At 42.3% G+C, this 22,857-nt stretch overlaps 1 protein-coding gene across 2 annotated transcripts in view; it reads right to left on the bottom strand.

Moving 5' to 3' along the window:
* The window catches only part of NPAS2 (neuronal PAS domain protein 2), a 104,268-nt gene that overhangs the window by 20,142 nt on the left and 61,269 nt on the right, over positions 1-22,857 (bottom strand). For both annotated transcript variants that reach the window (XM_077781540.1, XM_077781541.1), the window contains exons 5-12: positions 21,758-21,847; positions 15,793-15,913; positions 14,654-14,767; positions 5,633-5,751; positions 3,146-3,228; positions 2,123-2,229; positions 803-950; positions 134-215 (exon numbers count right to left, since the gene is read on the bottom strand). In XM_077781540.1, coding sequence (XP_077637666.1) covers positions 134-215; positions 803-950; positions 2,123-2,229; positions 3,146-3,228; positions 5,633-5,751; positions 14,654-14,767; positions 15,793-15,913; positions 21,758-21,847 — 864 coding nt within the window. The remainder of the gene's footprint in view (positions 1-133; positions 216-802; positions 951-2,122; positions 2,230-3,145; positions 3,229-5,632; positions 5,752-14,653; positions 14,768-15,792; positions 15,914-21,757; positions 21,848-22,857) is intronic.

Below are 22,857 nucleotides of genomic sequence, written 5' to 3'. Positions count from 1 at the left end.
ACTCAAGTGAGCAATGAAGTTGAGATAATCCACCAACATTGGAGAAAGACACTGCTGGAGTCTTCGGTGATGTTAACATAGAACAAGTTGTGATGACTACACAAATTCATGAAAAAAGCTTTTCTCCTTGTACCTTTAGTGCTGAGGACACCACCTCTGAGGACACTTCTTCCAAGCCCATCTCCTGTCTCCTCTCCACCCGAACATCTGCATAACTGAATGGAAAACATAATTCTATGTATCAACATCAAACTGCTGTATTTCTTAAAATGTGCTTTAAAAGAGTGGAGGAACAAATTACTGTACATTTTACAGGTTAAATGAAAAGCTGAAAAGTGATGTAAGTCAAATGCTACTGAATAACATTTGAGAGTGTTTTAATTTTCAGGTTTTACTCTGTTCCTATCTTCTTGAAGTCAATATTAAAGAACTATATAAAAAGGTCAAGTTTACATCCTACAATGACTTTATGACTTCACTGGAAAGCTTCTACACATCTCTTCAAAACCAACATAAGGGTTAGAGAAAGTGAATATTTAAGGGATCTGTCTATTCTCTAAATTTTGCACAAAATGGAAAAATGCCATAGTTCATCTGCCCCTAAAGTAAAAAAAAAAATAAGCTTAACATAAACTAAGGTTCAGTCTGATAATTTTTCTGTATTTTTCCTTCAGAAAGTTCAGGCTAAATTTTTTTGTTATGTAAATGATGTTATATTTTTAGAAGAAAATGCTGACAGATATGAGGATGTTCCTATCTCACTGTCCTTTATGTCCCGGCCGGCTGATAGGATTTTCCATACCTTACCACCATGTGAGTGCACACAATGAACTCTGGCTTGGAGTTCCACTGGTGGTAGGTGATGTAGTAATGGGTCTGGAGCCAGATCCACTGCTGTCCTTTGGTCAGAAACCGATAGCAGCATGACTTCCCCTTGCCGAACTGCATCACTGCCAGGAGAAAATACACACAGCTTATAGCACAATTTCCCACGTGAAAATGACATGAAATGTGGAAAAAAAAAAAAAAAAAAAAAAAAGTGACTAAAATATCTGGCATAGGTAGACAGGAGTATAAGCACCAATTTTGAGTAAGTGCTCCTCTCAGCCTTCTGACAGAACAAAAATCATAATTATTAGTAGGAATCTTCTTCTGACACTTTGGATGGTAAATTCCTACACAGTACAATTAACCTTAAGTTTGGACACTAATGAATTAGTGTCCACTACAATTTAAACATAGATCTTATCCTGCTTTATGTGCTGATCACATACTGCTTAATTAGACACCTGGGATTATTTTCTAAGAGTGATCATCTTAAGTCTAGAGCAGAAAAGTACAGGATAAAAATGCTTGAAAATATGAGTATTGTGTGCAGATGGAATTAGAGTGAAGTAAGCATAGGAGATAACACTGTGCAAAGACAAAAATAATTTGAAAGAAAATTCCCAGACTGACAAGAATTCAAACTACAGTAAACCAGGGTGTACTGAAGGTTTTGAAGATCCACCAACCAAATTAATCTCTGCTTTTTCCCCCTGGTGATTTCAAGGGATTCCCAAATATCCACATATTTAGCCTTTCTATATTTCAATGTCAACAAATAAAAACTAATGTTTACAGGATACTTTCAAGACAGACAGAGGTGGTAATCTGAGATGTTACAGCCAGTTCTGTAAGCAAATATTTGAAAAGCATTGCCTTATTTTCTTTACTAAGTAAAAAAGTTTTTCAATTAAATCCTAATAGACCGTATTTAAAGTATCACAGCTAATCCTAAATACACAGTGAACAACATTAGAGAACATAATCCACAAGAATTGCTTGAACTATTCCTGCATATTCTTTACTAATAGAACAGGGGTCAAATCTGGCATATTTTATCCGTTCAGTGAGTCTCACTGGCTACTTTTGGGGATATAGAAGGGAAAATTGTATTTTTCAGAGCTCGGTAAGTCTGTCCCAGATGCCAATCAGCTGCAGTACCTGCAGTCTGCTACAGCTCTGTAAGACATACAGGCTGAGGCAAGAGTCAAACCTCCCCTTCCAAACAACTTTTCACTGAAAAGAGGTGTCCCAGTGTCCAGTGACTTCCCAGGAAGCTGGGCCATGTGATACTTACAGTGTTCATGGCACCTTGCTAGCAGCTCTAGGTCATCTATGTGGTAATAGTCGTAGCCAGAAGTACCCAGCACTTCGAAAGGCAAGTATCCGATAATCGGCGGTGCTCTGCGGTTGGGCACAACACGAGTCCATAAAACACTGAGCAAGCAGTTCTGCATGTTGATGCAGAGATGCAAACAACCCAGATCTACTTCACTTATTGGTGTACTGTTGTTCACCTTAGGGGGCTGGATCCTCACTTTCCCCCACCTTGAGCCTGGGATACCCAGCTAGGAACAGCAATACCGGCAGGCACCATCCCATCAGGACAAGACTATGACAACACCCCTTCTTCAGGGAAAATGTGATTGGGGAAAGCAGTCCAGCTTCTCAGGGACCTTTACACAGGAATCTGCTGTGAGGGAGTTGTTCCTTGGCTGCTGCTTGGTCAGGGGCTCTGTGATGGCTCCTACAGCCCTTACACAGGGGAAAATGTGTGGGGAGGTGTTTGGAAGCCATCATCTGCTGGGACTGGGGGGGATAAGAGAGGAAATCATCTGTGCTGCTTTCCTCTGGGTGCCTAGAGAGCTCATCTGTGGCATGCTGAGGCACTTGCTTTGTACCTTTGCCAGCACAGATGCCTCAGGCCAGCATAGACTTTCCCTCCATAACTCAGTGGGAATTGCACATACGGCAATCAATGACTGGATTTGGAAGGAAGGATTTCTGCAGCTGTGTAATAATTAGCTCATTTTGCCATGTGACAGACTTTGGTCTGCTGATAATTTTAAAGGAAGGAAGAACAGGCTAATCACAAATTCAGCTGAAGAAACAGATTCCTTTTGTTTTAAAAAACCCATTAAAAATAAAAGCAAAAGTAAATGTAAAATAGTAAACATCAGCTTTTGTAGGAATTTCGTTGGCAGCCCTCCTGTTCATGAGATTCAGATGTGAAATGGAATACTACTTGAGAGAACTGTACTTGTGAAATAGTAGTAGAAAAGCACAAAACACAACCAGCAGTGCATTTCATGTCACCAACCTGTGATCCAGGAATAAAAATTTCCACTCCAGACTGTGTCTTGATGTGAATTCCTCTAGAGGTTCTTCTACGATGCACATTTCCTGTCCGGTGGAGAAAACTGACTTACTGAGAGTTGGAGCTTCACCCTCTGATTCACCTAGCTTTTGTTAGCTAAAAGTACATGGTGCATAACAGGAGAAAACAGAGGATCCACCCATTTTCTGGCCATTCCAGAGAGCAATATATTGTATTTATCAATGCCAACATTTTTTATAGGAGATAGGGAGAAGAACTTGTAATGCACACGTACTTAAGAGCTGAGACTGTGCCTCAGGGTGCCAAAATTCTTTGGCTTTGAAGCAGTGCCTGGGGTGTGATGGCCGTGGGCTTTCCCAGCATCCAGCCTGTGCCTGATCCCACCAGGGCTTGCCGCATCTTGCTTCACTCCTTCTGTGTTACTAAAGATACCCACCACCCTTGGTCCTTTTGGATGTCTGCCCACCAAGCTCTCTGAGAAAGGGGGACGCTCTCCTTTTTCCTCAGTAGCTGCAGTAAATGCCTTTTCAGGCAGCCAGCCTGCATGGGACCTGTCCAGTGGGTAAAAGGGGTCAGTGTTGCCTTGCACTGCATTGCCACAGCAAACAAGCTGGCCCTTAAGGTTCACAGCAGCCCCTCAGTGCTCACAAGCATGATGATTAATAAGTGAGTTATGGGAGGCAGGGCACAGGGCTGACTGTGATGCAGGACAGCCTTGCCCCAGAGAGAAGAGCATCAGGAGGCAGTCAGTGGTGGTCACTTGCTGGGTGGAGGTGGGATGTAGAGGGAAGGATGGCAGCACAGACCACACCTGTGCATGGGCTGGGGCTGGTTGGACGCCCCTTGGCCACCTTGCTGTCCACTCCAAGCTCTCCTCTGCCAACCTCTCCTCTCCCACTGGATGCTTTGCAGGGGCAGTTGCAGCTCCACAAGCTGCCTAGAGGCTCCTGGCCTGGGACTTCCCAGCATCAGCATTCTGGATTTGTGGCTGGGTTCCTGTGTCCTTCACGTCTCTCCTGCAGGAGGATCTCCATCCTCACTGGTAAAGGCAGCCTGCCCACTGGCCCCCAGTGCTTCTATTCCCCTGCTCCCTGATGCCACATCCCTCTGTGCTGTGAGCTCAGTGACACCTTCTTGTCATTTCCATTACTGCTCTCTCTCTGCTGTCCCTCAGGCAGAGGAGACCACTGATGTTTTAAACCCTGTTGGGACCAGAGAACAAGCTGAGGTGTGCTACCATCAAGCAATTCTTTGATACATATCAATGCTGACAAAGTTGTTTGAAATCACTAGCTGTGCAGAGGCAAAACACCTTAAATTCATAAACCCCATAAATTCCTGCCTCCCCCTCTCTCCAGTTTAGGCCAAAATACATGCTGATGCCAAGATCATGCACTAAAGCTCAAGGTGCAAACACTGCTGTGTGCAACCAAACTGCTGATTCTGTCTACCTTAGTTGGTCAGATAAACATTTTACATTTATTTTATAGTAGAAAGTCAAGAGTGGGAGTTAGGTTAGGCACCCAGGTGAACTGAAAAGATGTGTGTTCAGGACTTTGTAGCAGTTAAAAACTTTCTCAGGGCTGTTCAGCAGCTGCTTCCTCCCTAGCACTGGGCAGCTCATTGCCATGAGTAGCCAATTTTGTTTCCCTGTTTATTTTGAGGTGCTAGCTACCCAAAGACAAGGAATTTGCCTTTAGGGTTCTCAGAGAACCATTAACTCCAGCCCTTCTGCTAATATTATTATTGTGGTTAAGATTCATGGGAAATGTCCTCACTTACCCGGAAGGGACTCGACTTGCCTGCAGGGTCAGGAATCAGTCTAGAATGCCCTGCAAGTTCCAGAGCAATAATGGAACCAGGCAAAGGGAACAGTGATTTCATATTGGTCACATCTCAATTACATAAAAAAAAACCCTCTTAAACTCTGGGCACAGGACACCTGATGCAGTAGTTCACATTTGTTAATCAGGGAACAGAAGTGTTAGGCTTAAGTTTGGTTTGTCTATCCTTAAAACCACAAGCAGCTATTTTACTTCCAGAATTTGTGAGAAGGGAAACAAGCAGTAGTCCACCAAAGATGCTGAGGAGCACAAATGAAAGTGTTGGTGGTCATCTGTATCACAAAATCACAGAATCACAGAATTAGCTAGGCTGCAAAAGACCCTTGAGACCTTTGTACATTGTCCCATCACAGGAACAGGAAGCAGCAACGAGGAACCAAATTTCAAAGTGACTTTGCAATTCCTATTGCAAGGAGGGTTTCTGTATCCTGTGCAACGAGGGCAGAAGTGACACTGCTGCCACAGATCCTGGCTTGCACTGATAATCCTCTACAGTGGATTTTTATGCATGAAATGTGATACCTGTAATCCATTCAATTAGCAAAACTAAGAACCTTCTGTGTTACCCCATCTGAAAGTGTTTAGTGAAGCTCTGAAATGCACAGGACTCAGGGTAAGCACTTACCTTTAAAAACTGAGGTGTTGCCAAACGAACAGTTGCAACAAAGCAGATCTGCTTTCCTGGGGATGTTCTGTAAGCCCTTGGGACAGCCTCATCAAAGCCGTTGCAAGAGGAGTTAGGCACTAGTTAGGGGAAAAAATGGGACCTGGAGTCATGTGTTATATAAGATTTGCTCTCCCTGAATATTTTGCACACTCCAAGTGTACTAATACTGTTTTTATTCAGAGAAGTGCTCTAAAAGCTTTTAAAGCTGATATGCATATATTTAAATCCAAGTCAGTCATGTTAGGCAGAAAGGCATCAGAGCTTAACTTCAAATATGAATTTTACAGGTTAATCCTCATAAAAGTAAGGCCAAACCTTATTACAGAGCATAAACCAGTTTTCTGGAAAGAAACCCCACGCATCCAATTGCTCTTTTTCACCACTCACAGGAAAAAAAAATACATGTTGCAGCATGCCTAGCACTGTAACTTCCATGATGCAGTGAAAAAAAGTGTTGGCAAAGGAGGTAGCTGAAGAGAGTTCGTCAAGTCATCAGTGGCAAAACACTGGGGCCCACAGCCAGCGAGGCTTCATCAAACTAGCAGGAGGATGCTTGTGATTCTTGGCTGCTGAAGAATGCCTTCCCCTTCTGCATCGAAAGAACTGTCCTCAGTATGCTCAAGCTCTCTTTGTTTGAAAGGAGAAGAAAAGGGATGCCATGTATGGCACTGGCCTCCAGAGATGGGCACATCAGGTGAGTCTGCAGAGGACCTGCTGTAACTTCCAACACTGAGCAGAGAAAAAACTGGATGTGATGTGGCTACACATTTTGTATATGCTTTTAACCTGTGTCTTTCATGATTGCATGGCTTCAGCTGCTTTGAGAACCCACTAGCACCTCCTGCCACAGAGATGCAAAGGATATGCTGTTGAAAACTAGCCCGCAGTCCCATGTTAGAACGACATAATGCAAATTATTCCTCCAAGTTCAAGCTGTTTAGAGATGGCAATCCCACTCCCACAGCTATGAAAAAACTGTGTGCCAGGCTGCAGTGGGAACTGGGCTGGATTCTTGCTCTGCCTCGCCAACTTTTTCCCATAGGGGTAGAGAGGTTCCTATCTAGCAGCCAGAGTTCACCAATATGAGGTAATTTAATGCCGATAGGGATTAAAACTAATATGAAACTCTCTTTCCTTACTATTAGGCCCCTATATCCACCTTCATGAAGTTTCAGACAGTTTGGCTCTTCTGCTCAGGGCAAAGCATTACTGTGAAATTGAAGAGCTTTGTATCTATATGGGGAGAAGATAACTAGCCATTTTTATCCTGGGGTGCTTCTGCACTGGGATTTCATCCACTGCCACAAATTGCAGAGATGGAAGAAGTCTCAAGTGATCACATGTGCTTTTGGAACCCAATTCAACCTATTAAAAGCCTTAGAATATTGATGCATTACTATTAACAAGGGTATGAGACAGAAAAGAAAGTATGCTGAGTGGAATTCACACCTGTGATTAAGTGGTTTAGGCCATTGCGTGCACAATATATATTACACCAAAAAGGAAAAGAGAAGTTCTTTATCTGAGAAGACAGCACAGATGTGAACATCCACAGAGATCAAGTCCTCTCTCATAGCTGAGTCTGGAGAGCATGGCTGACTGGATATAGAGAGAAAAAATATGGGAAAAAATCTCCTCCTTTCACCAGCAGAGCACATGTGCTCTTGGGACTCCCTAGGAATACGTGTTCCGTTCTGATCCCGGAGTTATGTGTATATATGTGGGCTTCTATGTGATTATTAACACAAAAAGCTGAGAAAAACAAAAGTTAAGTTCTACAGGACACACAAGTAGCCTAAGTAAAGTTATTTATTGATCCATCTCTGATACTAGCACTTAGTGCAAGTCTGTTGATTTCTGTAGTTGGTCCCACTTAAAAATGAATGGGAATGCTATAAACCTGCATTATGGGCATTATGAAAAGTTACTTCTGAGCTTGCTATGTAGTATGTTGTGACATCTGGAATCAGTGGGGCTGTTTCTCTCTGTAATAGCCAAGTTCAATAGCAAATTCTTCCAGTATGGGCTCTAAGATATGAAAACAAGATATGCACATTCAGCCTCCAAAATACAGGTATGATAAGTTAACCTAGTTAGCGAACCATGGGCTTGCAAATGACACCAGTTGTAGAAGTAAGTGGAGACTGAGTCACACCAAGGAGACCAGATGGCTTTTTTATGTCAGCTGTTGGATGTAAACAGCCACGAGCCTGAGACATATTCCCAGAAGGCAGCAGAATACATCCCTGAATGTGGCATTAACAAAATAGGATTATATTTCCAACAGGTAAATGCAGTAGTAAGAGGGTAATAATTACTGTGTAGGATAGCTAGGCAGTAATTTGGGATTTCCTCACAACATTTGGAAATGATGAACTTAAGCAGCAGTGAATGAATAAGCCCAAAGAGATGAGACACAGCTGGCCTGGCTGGATGGTATCCTGTCTTTGAACAGCTACTGTGCCATCTCATACTCAGCTGCCTTTGACAAAGTCCAGAGCATTAAAATCCTCAATGATGCAGGCAGGTAGACACTACATTGTCAAGTACATCTCCATCTGAAAATGACAACTACAATAACTGAAAGGAAAAAACCACTCACATTTGCTTCTGAATTATTTTGCTGCCTGACTTAGGTTGTTGGTATCTTTTCTTTCCACAGCTCTATCTGCACAGCCTGCTTTGCTTTTGCAGCTGGTCAGTGAATTTCAGCCTTTTTTGGATGATGAATTTTGAAGTGTAGTTAAAAAAAGAGGTCATTAGAGTAATTTTAAAAAAAATACAATCCTGGTATAACCTTTTAAAAAGGCCTTCTGAAAAATCATACTTTATGACTCTCCAAGTCTCTTTAAAAGAAACAAAACATCTTGATGTAGCAAAGTTCAGCAGTGAGCTTTCTGAGAGCACCACAGAAAAATAGTGGAACAGAAAATATAGGATCAAGCATGAGGCTATGGTGATATTAACATTTATACGTCAAATATAGGGCTTGGAGTGCTTTTGTCAGAAGATGCCTAATGAAAATGTTAGGCTGGCCATAAACGGTGGGCTTGGGTAAATGAGGGACTGTGTGTTTCACAATGACATGATTGGGACAAAATATTTTGAGTAAGGAATCTGAAGGTCATGTGACAAAGCTAAATACATAATCAGAAAGGTGAAACAGTTGTCTCATATCTATCAGCTAGCTGATGCTCCTTAGCATGAATTTTAATAGTTTTTGTGGTTACCTATCACGCCTGTTTCCCCTAGACTACCACAAAATTCTTTTGTAGAAGTACTAAATACCTGCAAGTATCCTGTAAGACACAAAGAAACTGATTTACCTATTCAGAGATCTTTGTTTGATTTTTCTTTTGTTTATTTTATTTTATTATTATTTTTTGAAGACCAGGACACTTGTAACAGAATGTTACAAATAAATAATATATGCAAGGAACTAAGCCCTTCACTATCACAGACAACAGGATTTTTATCCTTAGGGAGAGAAATCATGCCATATGAAATGAATGAAAACATGTTTTAAAAACCCCAGATGCCACTTTATTCAGTTAATAATAGTAAAGCAGTCAAGTCACTCGGTCATCTTACTTCAACTTGGAATGTGTAAAACATAATCTTCCTAAGATAGCAAAACTCCTGCTTATGCCATTTGAAAGAAGAAATCCCTCCTTCCTACTTTGTCAGGAGATGTTTATGTTTAAAGAACCAGTCTTAGTGACTGTCAAACAAACTGAACAGTGATTTCAAAAAATACAAGTCAAATAAATACAGACCAGAATAAAATAATTTTTTTTCATATAAACTAATTCAGGCCTCATATGAACAGACTATTTTGCAATTGGTAGATATAATGAAGAAATCTAAAGTGCTGGTGGCAAGCCAGACTGCTCTCAGTAGCCATGTAGATGAGTAACAGTGACACTGTCCATACATCACCTGTCCACTTGGATCTACTCTCTCCTCTTTCCTCCTCCTGTTTCTCCCCTGGCCATCCTGTGCTGATATGAATCCCAAGTAGATTCCTTAGGACAGGAATGGTGTCTCTTCTTTGCATAGAGAGCCCAACATGAATGCTGCATATTGTTAATAGCAAATAACAATATGCAGCTGTTGGTTCTGATCAAAACATCCGTTTTGGATTGAGTTATTCTTGTTTCAGATGTTTCAGCATATATTTATGGAGGCTCAAGATCAATGTATCTTCTGTTCAACTGTTTACTTCTTTTAAAAATTAATTCAGATGCAATTAATTTTTCTGAATGTTAAGACTTTTTTCCTCCTCAACATAGTAATTTTCTTGATGTTTATTATTATATCTGAGAGATGTATCAGCTAACAGTAGCATATCTGCTATTATTAGTATCCAGTAACCAGTTCCATGAGTTTCTATGTAATTGGGAACAAAAATGCACATTTTTAAATTCTACTATAATATTACATTACTCGATTAGGAACTCTTTTCACATAATGCTTATCTACTTCTTCAAGAGAAAAGCTTCAGGGATTTTGGATGAAAGGACAGATCTATCGCTTAAAAGATGCTGGTGGTCCTTTTTAATATTGATTAACTCTTTGAAAGGGAGGACCCTGGTTTTGTCCCTTTCAGGAGTTTTTGGGAGGACCCTGGTTTTGTCCCTTTCAGGACTTTGTAAGCAAGTGTGTCACTTCAGAAAGAGGATACCAGAGCCAATATGTGGTTATATAATTATGACAGATCTTTGTGTGTTTACAAATGTAGAATCAGTTTTCACAGAAGGAATAAATCCAACCCATCTTATCATTTCTTATCTGAGTGAGCTATTAAGCGGCTTTGTAAAATAGTGTATTCTTACTCAATTTGACATTTTATACTGGAGCTGAGCACTTCCTTGGATTTTTGAGGAGGGTTACCCCTATTACTTGCCTTCCCCCTCGGCCCTCAGGCAAGACTGGGTGTGAGCCACTGTATTATTCATTGGTGATGCTGATATGACTCTCCTATCAGATATTACTGGCTAATAGGTACAGTGATGCACTTGCTTCCCTCAGATGTTTGCAGACATTCATGTCTCTCGTTAAAATCTGGGCTGCAGACCCAGAACCTGAAATACATAAAAATATTGAACAGAGGTCCTATTAACAAATAAAACAAAAACAACCCTGATCATCTGACAGCAAGTAGGCATTTCTCACAGAAGCAAAGAGGAATTCCACCTTCCCTGAGTGGCCCATGGGCCACCTCCTTTCCTCTCACGGGACAACTGCATCTTCACATCAGGTTACAGTCGTGCTTTTCTCATTGAAGCTTAATTAATGATGATTATATAATCCTCCCAAATGGAAAATCAAATCTCTTGTATTTGATTTAGCACAGCCAGTGACTCATGCAGGCGCTCTGCACAGCTTGCATTGCTGTCTCGCTGGTCAGCTGCTCTCGCTTGGGCACAGCCAATGCAATGGGGATTCACTTATGTGCAGGCAGCTCATGTCATCCCTGGTGCAGATACAGCTGCAGAAATGTTCTGCAGTAGGGCTTGCAGAGTACAGATTCCTCAGGACCAGTCAAAGTGTGCACACTCTTGCTAACCCTGGCACTGGGCTGTGCAGCTTCTCTAGCCTGCAGCTGTAGCTGACCCTAGGAGCTCCAGAGACAGTGATCTCCTGAAAGACTGAATACCTGCTGCGAACTGTGAGAGCTTTCCTGGGCAATTTCTGGGCCCTGTACATGCATGCCCCTGCCTCTCCTGGGATCAGCAAAGATGCCAGTGACTGCTCCTCTGTGTGAGTAGCATGGGTTCGATGTAGATTGTGTGTGATCTGACTCCCTGACAGCAATTCTGGTGAGAAGTCATCTTGGCACGTATCAGGTATTTGTCCTACTTCAGCATGAAAAAAATTATCTTTGGCATCTTAGTATAACAGCCTTTAAAGCCTCAGAGCTCCCACAAAGTTAGGGAGAGCAGCTAAGCCCCTAACTGGCTTTCTAAGCTGAAATCCTTCAAACTAATCCATTCAAATCTATCCTTATATGATGTTCTCAGCCAGAAGTCAACAATGTGATTAACGGAGAAGGTATGAGGGAAGAGGAAGGGGGGCAAGGTGACTGGGAACTCACATGTATGACCTCCTTGCCCCAAGCACCAACATGGTATGAGCAATGAACAATAATAAAATAAGCCTAAAGAGATGATAATTCAAAGGAGGTTACATAAAAGGCTATGTGGAAGTAGAATAAAGCTAGTGGCATTTCTGATTAAGAGGGTGAACTAGGACCTACCAGTTCTTAAAAATATCAGCAAAAGTTAAATGTCAAGGAATGGAGACAGATTTACACCTGCTACGACTCTACATTAATGACAATAGAATAGCTAAGTATCCTGAAAGGATATAATCTGCCCAGGGATAAAAGAACTTCCCTGGTCATAGAGGCTCTGGCATCCTTGTGGCAGGAGCACAAAGGCAGAGTGGGCTCCGAGTACGCTCAGCAAGTAATTGGAAACAAAGGTAGGAGTCTGCATTGGATTGATAAAAAGGAATGCAGGATTTGTATTTAAAGAACATCCTGTATCAGTCTCCCATGTGTAAAAACATGCTCACACTTTCACTGCTGTGAAAAGCTACAGGGAAAAACATTCTTCAATACATTCATAAGGAATGTCTCCTGCTAATTAAGCCTAATTTGCAATTTCTGTCTTTCTCCCCCAGCTAACTCTTATCTTTAGTTTATAATCTTTCTTCACAAACACCTTCAAAAAGCAGGCTTTGGGGCCAGCTGATATGCATAGGTCAAATGCTGCCCTGAGTGCTATGTCTCTTCCACCACCCTTCCCACCCCTTTCTTCCTTGCTCACTTGGCCTCACACCTGGAGGACAGATGACTGGAGAATGGGTATTTATTTAACAGGAGGAAAAGAGGGCAATTACTGCCAGGTCCAACAGGTGACAGCCCTGAGGAGCATGGGCTGGGGGATTGTCCCTGGTAACTGTGGGCCAAGCAGAGGCAGGAACAACACTGCACTCACCTAATGCTTGAAGCTGTTTGTGCCACAAGTCCCTGTGCCAAAGCACAGGTGCTTGCCCCCAGCCCTTGGGTGGCTTCCCCAAAGAGGGGAGCATTCATATGGTGCTCACTTGAGCTGATTCTCCTGTGCCTTGGTCAGGGTGCATCTGGCTGGTGCAAGGACCCCAGTGGATCCAAGGACAGCCGCTTTGGAGGTCTGCACCCTCCTCTGGCTGCTCACCCTGTAAGCCAAGGGTATCAGCTTGGTACCAAGCAAACAGTTTGCTGCTGCTACATATGAGTCCAGTGTGCTTGCTTCCACTTTTGCTGGGAGGCAGCCATGGGGGTGACTCCCAGCCAAAGGGGAGCAGTGTTGGACATGCACTGGTGAAGCATTTCCATCAGGCTCTTCACTGAACTGGCAAAAATGAAGTCAGATGGCAAGGGGGCCAGGAAGCACCATCTCACAGAACCAGGCTAAGGCTGCCCCTCCCTGTCAACCAGAGGGTCACACTGCAGCAGAGATGGGAAGAGAGTGAAGAGACAAAATAAAATGAAGAGTTAGAAAAAAGTGGCACAAAGGGGGAAAAAATGTGAAGAAGAAAGCACATGACTTGTTTGAAAGCTATTAAGATGGAGTCTTTGGAAAATGATTTGGTGTCTTCTGAAATCAATACGTTCCCATTTAATCTCTATGCATTAAGCTAGGAAGATATCTGCAATGTAAGTTTTTTTCATTCTTCTGAGAAATAGCCACTGATAAAATTGCTGGGATGTGAAATCTTAACCGGTAAGGGGGCAGTATTAATGTCACGCCAAAATAAAGGGCTGAAAATCCTTGAAGAAAATGGATCAGAAATTCCCCTGGTAGAAATGTATCCTTATGAGTCAGCACCTGAAATCCGGTTTCTGCTCTAGAAAACAGAACAGCTTGGTGTGCGCGTCTGTCAGGCAGGCGCATTTCACTTCATTCAAACTAGAAAGCATACAGGCAGCTACATTTTTTCATACAAATAAAGCCTCAAATCAGATGGCACCAAACAAGAAATACATATCTCCATCCTGCACGTAGGTTTCTATTCTAGTCATGTGGAGCAAAAGCAGAAAGTTAAATGGGGACAGGGACATTTTTTTTCACAGCGTGGCGTGCAGTTTTTGGAAAGCACGGTGGGGAATTTTTTTGCAGAGGATGACCTATTTGGAACAATACCAGCAACTTTGGAAATGCCACTCTGGAGTTCAGTCAGGCAAGTAACTAAAGCAAAGTTGGGCAGGCAGGAGAAGGAAAGGAATAAAAGAGTTATTTCATTTCTGACACTAATGGTTGTGCAGCAATCTGTTTGTTAGAGAATGGGTGAGGTGGAAATCTGCTCTTCATCCATTGAAAGATGGTTTCCCTGGACTGACTGTGGTGCATTAGTGACTATGCTGACTGCATGTCTTCCCTTTTTTTTCTGAGAGTATTGGGTTCTGTAGTGCTGGAGAGGAATGCAAAATGGCAGCTGGAGAGGGAGGTGGGTGGCAGTGTCCTCAGCCATTCTGATGAAACGCGGCAGTGCTGCCTTTCCCCAGGATTTTGCAGAGAAGGGTAAGAAGACAGATTTGGCAGGTTATCAGTTCTGGCATGGAATTTGTATTTAATGTAAACCAGCAGATAAAGTAGCAAGATTATAATTTTGCTAATAGGTGGGGTCTTAGCACACAGTATTAATGAGCACAAATAAACCCTCGTCTAAACCTGTCATTATTTGCAAACTTACCCAGAGTCCAGGATCACTGCAAGTGAAGGGCAGTAACAAAAGCAACTAACACAATTTCACTCATCACATGTACTCATCCAGCTATTGCAACTCAGCCATGAGAGCCGTGTGAAGCAAAATGTATCCGTAATGTTAAAAATAGTTCTGTCAGTTAAAAGCCTGTCTTGTTCAATGGAGCAATACTTATATTTTATTTTACACAGCTAAATTAACATTTATACAACAATTAAAGCTTACCATTGCTGTAAGACCGAAAATTTCCTACAAATTTTATGTATTCATATGTTGGAAATTCCTTTGGGTTCAAACTTCCTCTCAGAAGATGACAATAAAACTCTAGTTCATTGTCAGCTGGATTGTTAAAAGAAGAAGAAGAAGAAATAAATATACTATTTAAGCTAAACACAACCAATGGTGTCTTCCAACCCCAATCTTGCAACTGGCAGCACAAGAGCAGCTTATTACCACTCAGGAGTCCTAAACACCAGTGTGCTAGACATTGCAGGACCAGAGCCTCTACAAGAAAGCCTTGCAGGGATGCAGCTTGCTCAGCACTGTGCACAGGTGTGCCTGCAGCTCAGGGACAGCTTCAGAGACTTGTCCTTCTCTGACACCACCTCATCAGAGGAGCTACACAGCCTTAGCCTTAGTGCAGCAACAGAGAGAACTGGGTTCTTCACTTACTGCTTTTTTCTATTTAGGCTCCTCACAACTCAACAGCTCTTGTTGGAAAACTATGCTTAATTACCTCAAAACATCTATTAAATTAACTTTGGCATATTAGCTATCAGCTGCAGGTTTTGTATGATGCAGTAGATTGAGCAGATGTACATCTTACATTATTGTGTCTATTTTGGTTTTCTGCATCTTACCTCCTAGAGTGAGTAAGGCTGAGGAAGTAAAAATATTTACAAGGAAATCAAAATTCAATTGGAAAAAGAATTACAATAGTTTTAGAGGTATTTTTTGTCTGTAAGGCTAATCAAAGGTACGCCACATTATCTTATCTCTTACTTGAGATAAGTAAGAACATTGAGAAAAACATCTTACTTGAACAGGCTGAAATATCAATTAAGATGCGATTTGTCTCAGGCGAACTCTCAATTTCCATCAGCTAACCTATTTTCCTTAGCTGTCTCAAATGATATGATATTTAATAATTAACATAACTGCAAGTAGTCTTAGCCTAGTAAAATAAAGGCAAAGAGTTTCATTTAAAAATAGAACCAAAGGGTCATTCCAGGTGGCAAGATCTTTTTGAAAGGCTATGAACCTAATTTTTTTATTGCAGATAATATAAAAAACTCTTTCTGGGAGAAAATTTTTTATCCTGCCTGTGCTTTTTCATTTACTAGATAAGATAAAATGAAACTTACTTTTTAGGTAATCTGATGAGGCAGAATCTGTCATAAGCATACAAGAAGATAACATCTTATAAATTTCTGAGTGTTCTTGTTCTGGGAGGAAGTTTAACAAATTCTGATCCAAGACATCGCACTGCAAAGAGAAATAACTTTTGAGACAAACAGAAATATCACAACAAGCAACACTTGCAGAGATGCACAACAAGATGTGATACAAAGCCTGTGGCATTGGACAGGAGTTTCCTCACTGATTTCCAGGTACTCTAAAACAGAGGGGGAACCTGTTGGACAAACGGAGTGGTCACTTCTTTGTGGGCTAGTTGTCAGATTAAGTCTTAGCAATCAGCAATACTTAATGTTTCTCAGAGACCATCAGATGCAGCAGGTATGTCCACAGAATTAAATTACGAGACCTGGGAGAGGGCAGGAAAAGGGTGTCTGGCTCCCCATACTGCTACTGAGCTCCATGCACAGGCCTGTTGTGGATCATTGGAATTAGTTCTCTTCCTGACAGAGCCTGACTTGCAGGAGCAGTGAGGCTGAGAATCACCCCGAGTCAGCCAGGTCAGTTGCAGATCAAGCCCCTTCCCAGGGGATCCCCTCAACTCCTGAGAAATGCCCTTGGGGTGGCAGGTCTTGCTCCCCACTTCCTGCATCCTGGCAGGTGGGAGCAGGGAGAAGGGGACTTCCATGTCTGAACATGACTTTACAGCAGTTAGTCTCCAGGGAGGGGGACTTCACAGTGCCACCAACACAAGCCCTCCCTCTGGCCAGCCATGAGCTGAATATCCGTGTACCTCCAGCCCCATGATCAGATGGCTTGAACCTGAAATCCATCCAAAATAAAGGAACTGAGATGTGGGAATGGAAAGAAGAGATGGATTTGTGCAAAAGGCCATGGCTGGCCCAGGGTGGAGAAAACAACGAGTCTGTTGTGGGCTGCCAAGAGGAAGTTGTCCCTATACTCAGTGTGGTGACTAACCCAACAGAGTGCATCTGAAAGGAAGCCTGAGACAAAGTGACCCTCCAATGGCATTGACTTACATCTGTCCCACTTGAGACTACCTCAGACTGAGCTGGCACACTGACACAGCTTTGTGTGTCATCAGAGCAGCTTCTATCAGACTCTACAGTCATGCTGAAAACATGTAAGCTCTGTATGAGATTGGCAAGTTATTAACCACCATCTATTTGTGTGAGATTGTGCTTTGGTTTCCATCTGCTTTCTATTCATGCTAGCTTTTCTCTGTGGAATTCCTGTTTAGACTGGTGAAACTTATTAAGCAGACTAAAAATCAGAGTGCTATGCTTTATACATACACCTTAACAAGAATTGCTTTAGATGATTCAGTTATAAGTATTATATATGCTCATTACTTGAATATTCCTGTTGTGAAGAATACTTGAAAGTTATTTTTGTGGCTTTAGTTTGTATCTTATTAATGTGAATCCTACTGATACACTATATGATAAAGGTTTTTTATATATGTATAAATACTTACATACACACTTAATATATACACATACTATACTTCACAAAATATAGTACATTGTTTCATGTATTTTTTTGTGCATATGAAGAAAGAGCCTTTGACAGGAAACTGCTCTGTTGAGTTCTGTTCAAGGCTTAGGTGCAATCTTAGAAAATATTTTTTTTCTTGTAAATGATAATGATACCACCAGGTTAATTAATCTCCCATCTACTCTACAGTAACTGCAGGAAGACTAGATGTGAGCCATCATCACTCTTCTAACTGAAACCTTCTGTCTCATAGTGTGACCAAGCTCCAATTCCAAACTCTTGCCCCTTGCAGAGGTTTGGCACACCTGTAAAACAGTGCATGGAACAGAATATCTGGATCCTGTACACATCAAGACTTCAACAATGCTCTTGAATCAATATGTCAATCCAGAATACATTGCTAAGTCAAACAGAGAGATGGAAGCAAATACACCACTGTCTCACTGGAACTGCAGAAAATGCCAAGCAAGCTATTCATAGCTAATTCTGCACCAGACACAAAGAGCAGACATCCAATGCCATGGCAAAAAGGTAGGTGATAGGCTCTGCAAAGGGATCTGGACAGACTGGATCAAAGACCTGAGACCAACTGTATGAGGGTCCAACAAGGCAAAGTGCCACATCCTGCCCTTGGGTCACAACAACCCCAGGCAGCACTGCAGGCTGGGGGCAGAGTGGCTGGAAAGCTGCTCAGTGGAAAGGGACCTGGGGGTGCTGGCTGACAGCAGCTGAACATGAGCCAGCAGTGCCCAAGTGGCCAGGAAGGCCAATGGGATCCTGGCCTGTATCAGAAATAGTGTGGCCAGCAGGACCAGGGCACTGATTGCCCCCTGTACTCAGCACTGGTGAGGCCACACCTTGATGCTGTGTCCATTTCTCGGCTGCTCAATTTGTCTCACACAGAGGTGCTGGAGTGTGCCCAGAGGACAACAGAGCTGGGGAAGGGTCTGGAGCACAGGTCTTACAAGGAGCAGCTGAAGGAGTTAGAATTGTTTAGCCTGGAGAAAAGGAGGCTCAGGGGAGGCCTTATCACACTCTTAAAACTATCTGAAAGGAGGTTGTGGTGATGTGGTGGTTGGTCTCTTCTCCCAGGCAACCAGTGACAAGACAAGGGGAAACACCCTTAAGCTGCACCAGGGGAGGCTCAGGCTGGACATCTGGAAAAATTTCTTCATGAAAGAGTGATTAAGCATGGGAAGAGGCTGCCGAGGAAAGTGGTAGAATCACTATCCCTGGAAGGGTTTAAAAACGGAGTGGACATTTAGTGGTTTAGTGGGAATAGTGGTATTAGGTCAAAGGTTGGACTTGATGATTTTGCAGGTCTTTTCTGACCTGATTCTATTGACAAAACTTGACCATCGGTGATAAAAATGGATCAGTTAGAGGGGAATGGTCTGCAGTTCTGTCTAATTATTCTGCAGTGAGTGTTCTGTACCACTGGCTGAGACAGCCAGAGTATTGCTGAATGAGACAGGCAAAGCAGACAAAAGATAAACTACAGTGATTGTGGATAGACTCGTTAGATGAACTATGTTAATGCATAGTTATGCTGCTAAGCCTGGAATCTACTCTGCATTTTCAAATCTATGGATCCTGCTAAGTGAAGCTTTGGAGTATTTACTCCTGAAAGCTAAGGCAGGAAAAGAACACCTTTGCCTACATGGATGCTTGTCTATTCTAAATACAATACATCAAGTTCTGCAATAATGGAATGCATAGTTAAAATATTTCTGCAATTTCAACAAAACAGCTGTACTCCAGAATGGAACTCCTTCCTCATAATTTCATTGCTTTTACTGGGGGATGGGGGTAATGGGTAGGTGGAAAAATTCTTGCTGCAGGGAGAAAAAAAATCTAAGGATCTAAGCAAACATAGTGACTAGGAAAAGGATGGTGGAGGGCTGCAAATGAGACAGGTTTCTTTTCCATCAACACAGAAAATAAAGATGGCTATGCACTTATATGCTGGGATTTGGCCCAGCATATGAATCTGCATGTCGTGCACTGATTCCCACTGCTACCCTGTAACAGCAACACAGCATGATTAACTTTTATACACTGTTAAGGTGCTATGTCCTGGATTCTCCAACCCTGACATTTACCTTAAGCACCCAACACAGCAGAGCAGCTCCTTGAATTTCACTGGGTAGCCCCGGAGGAGAGTCTCAACCCTGCCAGGGACCTTCTGGAAAAGCAGGCAAGAAAGGACAGGGAGGACCCTTCTCAAGAGACTACATATTCTTGAAGTCGTAGTGTACCACCTGACTGGCAAATGCTATGAGCTGTGATCAGATTTCACTTCAGTTAGAGTCACCACTATGTGAGCTAGACCTCTCCATGTCAGCTGACCCTACAAATAGTCTCCAGACCCCATTAAAAAAAAAAAAAAATACAGCAGGGGAAGTTTGTGTTTGAAAATGCTCCATGGAAGTATGGGAAGCTGTGTTAAAGAGAACCAGATATATCTGTTCTCATCACTGGAGCTTTCATGATTTTAATGAAAGAAAATACATCAGTTTTCTTAACAGAAGCCCTCAGAGAGCCCTGCTCTGCATTCTGCCCAGTTTTGCATTCCTTTCATTGCTCAAAGCAGAAGATTTGCAGAATATTTTTTCCCTGCTGTCACAGAGGAGAAAGAATTGGTATTTTGTCCCTCAAACAGTGACTGAATTTAGCTTACAAATAGATCCTCGAGGTAAACAAAATAAGCCACACAGATTTTCCAAATATCACTCTGATGAGTTTTAAAACTTAAAAAACCAAAATGACAAGGACAACAAAGGAGAAAAATACCCAGTGTGCACCGAGATGCACCCTCAGCTGGGCCCCTGCCCATGGCCACAGTGATTTGCCAACCTGGGGCAGGCAGAAGCCTATATTCCTTGCTCAGTTGTGGCCTCTGGGATGCTTCCTCTACATGTGTGGGCTGGTGGGGCAGTTGTTAACCATTACCACTCCAGCAGCTCCAGGAAGGTCTGCTCCACCTCCAACCTGGTCAGGTTGGTCCCTGACTTGGACTGCCATGTGCTGCTTTTATGCAAATAAAAAGTAATGTCCACTTTTATCCTTATTTTGGGATGGATACCATGTAAGGTTATCACACAAAGCATGTCATGGGGAGAAAAAAACATTTAATTTCTGATGGGCCAACTCAGGAATTATAAACCTGAATCTATACATGTTCAATCCGGGCTTCAGACTCCAGGCACAGGGTCTGAAATGTGTCTTCCTGAAGAGGAATACTTTCCTGCAGCAGATCTATCATCTCCACTAAGAACCAGTATTTGAAAGGGATACCAATGAAACCTCCAAATGATGAAACACAAGGAAATTTCATGGCAATCAGTAAAGTGTATGAAAACCCCATAACCTGTGTTAGGACAGAGCTCTCCCCACCCTTGAAGTGAGGCAAATGTCAGAAAATAATCAAGTACTGGTCTTCTATACTGTTGAGGATGAAAGAAAACTGAAATAGATAGACTCAGTTCAATCTATTGTTGCATAGCAATATTTTTGCATTTGCCAGGAGCTGCTCTTTCATCATGTTCTTTTTGTCTCAGAAGAAAATAATTTTTGTTCTTATTCCAGCAAGGAGTGTTGTGAAATATATTTGTCTGGGTGGAAAACATAACACATATTTGGTGAAAAACTAAATGAGAGAAAGAGAGTTGTAATTTTCTTAAGAACATGGCAGGGGGTAGTACAATAATGATTTGGCAGCTAATTTTTTCTCCTGGGCATGTATTTATTTGAGACCAGGGTACTAAAAATGAGTGTGAGGATTAATCCATAATTATTGTGCCATTTCTCCTCGAGCAGCCTTAGCAACAGGACGGGGTTTGGAGCAGTCCCTCTCCCCTGCTCCTGCAGCCCGAGCCAATGCACACGGGAGTGTCTCCTGGAGCAGCACGCAGACAAAAGCAGCTGAATGTGCCCGAGCACCGGCTGCTGGTGAAGGGTTACACCCAGCATCGGCTCCAGCAGCAGCTCCCTTGGGATAGCACAGGGGAGCTGCAGGGAGAGCTGTCAGCAGTCTCTGGCTAACTCCAAATTCAATGGGGTTTTTGTCCTTTACCTCCCTGGGAGCAGAAGAAGGCCCTTAACAAGCTCCTCACTGGGCTGCCAGGAGCACTGGTGCTATTCTCTGCTAGCTTAGAAATCAGAGATGGAAAAGATCAGCCGGGTCATCCTGTCCCTCCCCTGGCCAGACTATTCCTGCAGAGCTTTTTCCATTCAAGCTGAAGTGCCTCATAGCAACAAAAACCTGAAGGGTATGAATCAGACAGAGAAAGTGCAGAGCTAAGTAACAGCAGCAGCCAGCATAATGCAGGGACAAACTCCCTCACCACATTTTCAGGAAAACACTACCCTCAGCACTGTTATACACCTGCTTCTACAAGTGCAGTGCCCAATTCTACAATGTGTAGTAGAAAAGGCAATGCCAGAATTACTCACCGGTAAATGCCCTAGAAGAGGCGTGATGCTGTCAGACACATAGATGATGCTTCCACCTGTGGTTACTGCTATAATGAAGCCATCTAATGCCTAAGGAAAACAGACAAGTTGAGAGTGCTTTAATAGGAATGAGTGGTGTAAACAGGACATCTCATCATGTATTGATCAAAACAGTTTGACTTCAGCACCATATTGTCATTGAGTTGTAGGAATGTTATCTCAAGTTGCAGAACAGTAATTCTCTGATTTTACAGTCTGATTTAACTTTACAAGATTCTTTGTAGTCTAGTAAAACCTACTATTGAAGCAACAAAGGGCTCACAGGAACATTTCATGTCTCAGTTTTTAAATTAATCACACATTTTAATAATGCAAAATGACTAAGACTGGATCCTTTGGAAGTTATTAAAATGAACATTTGAGCACTGTGTAAATATCAAAGGACGATGAAAGGATGCAGTCCTATCTCAAAATGGTACTTCTCTGCAAACCCCACACATCACAGTTTGTATTAATGTAACATTGTATATTACTGGGCTTTCATGTAAGTAAAGGCAATGCAAATGATCAAATAATCCTTAGCCTGAGTTTTAATTGAGTGATTTATTTTAAAGGTCATGGTATTAGATTACTCATTCCAAGACAAATTCACCCTTCTGCAGAGTTTCTTCCTCTTTGGTCCCATTTTGTGGTAAGCCCCTTCACTCCTAAGACTGAAGGGAAATGTCAGCCTTATCCCCCACCCTCTGCACAGGAGCAATTTCACCTTCAAAATTAGTCTCTTCTTTAGTCTGAGCTGCCAAGTTTTGAGCTAAGTTTTGATCAAAATTAAACCTAGGTAGAATTTCAGATCTAAGGCAAGATTAACTTAATTTTCTGGGGGAATTCTCCTCAGAGCGAACTAAAGCTAGATGATCTTCAGATGACTGTAAGAAGAACATCTCAAAAAATTAATACATAACAGTAGGTGTTCAGATAATACATTAAAACTTTCCCACTGTCATTAGGGAGTCACTGGTGAGGCTCCCAATCCTTAAAGTGGAGCAAGTCTGGGTCCTTCCTCTCAGTTCCCTGATATTCTGGAGTCAGTTTTGCCAGCA

The sequence above is a fragment of the Lonchura striata genome, chromosome 2, assembly GCF_046129695.1.
Source record: "Lonchura striata isolate bLonStr1 chromosome 2, bLonStr1.mat, whole genome shotgun sequence".
Lineage (NCBI taxonomy): Eukaryota > Metazoa > Chordata > Aves > Passeriformes > Estrildidae > Lonchura > Lonchura striata.
The sequence above is the reverse complement of the archived record's forward strand: the minus strand, read 5'-3'. Positions and strand labels throughout refer to the sequence as shown.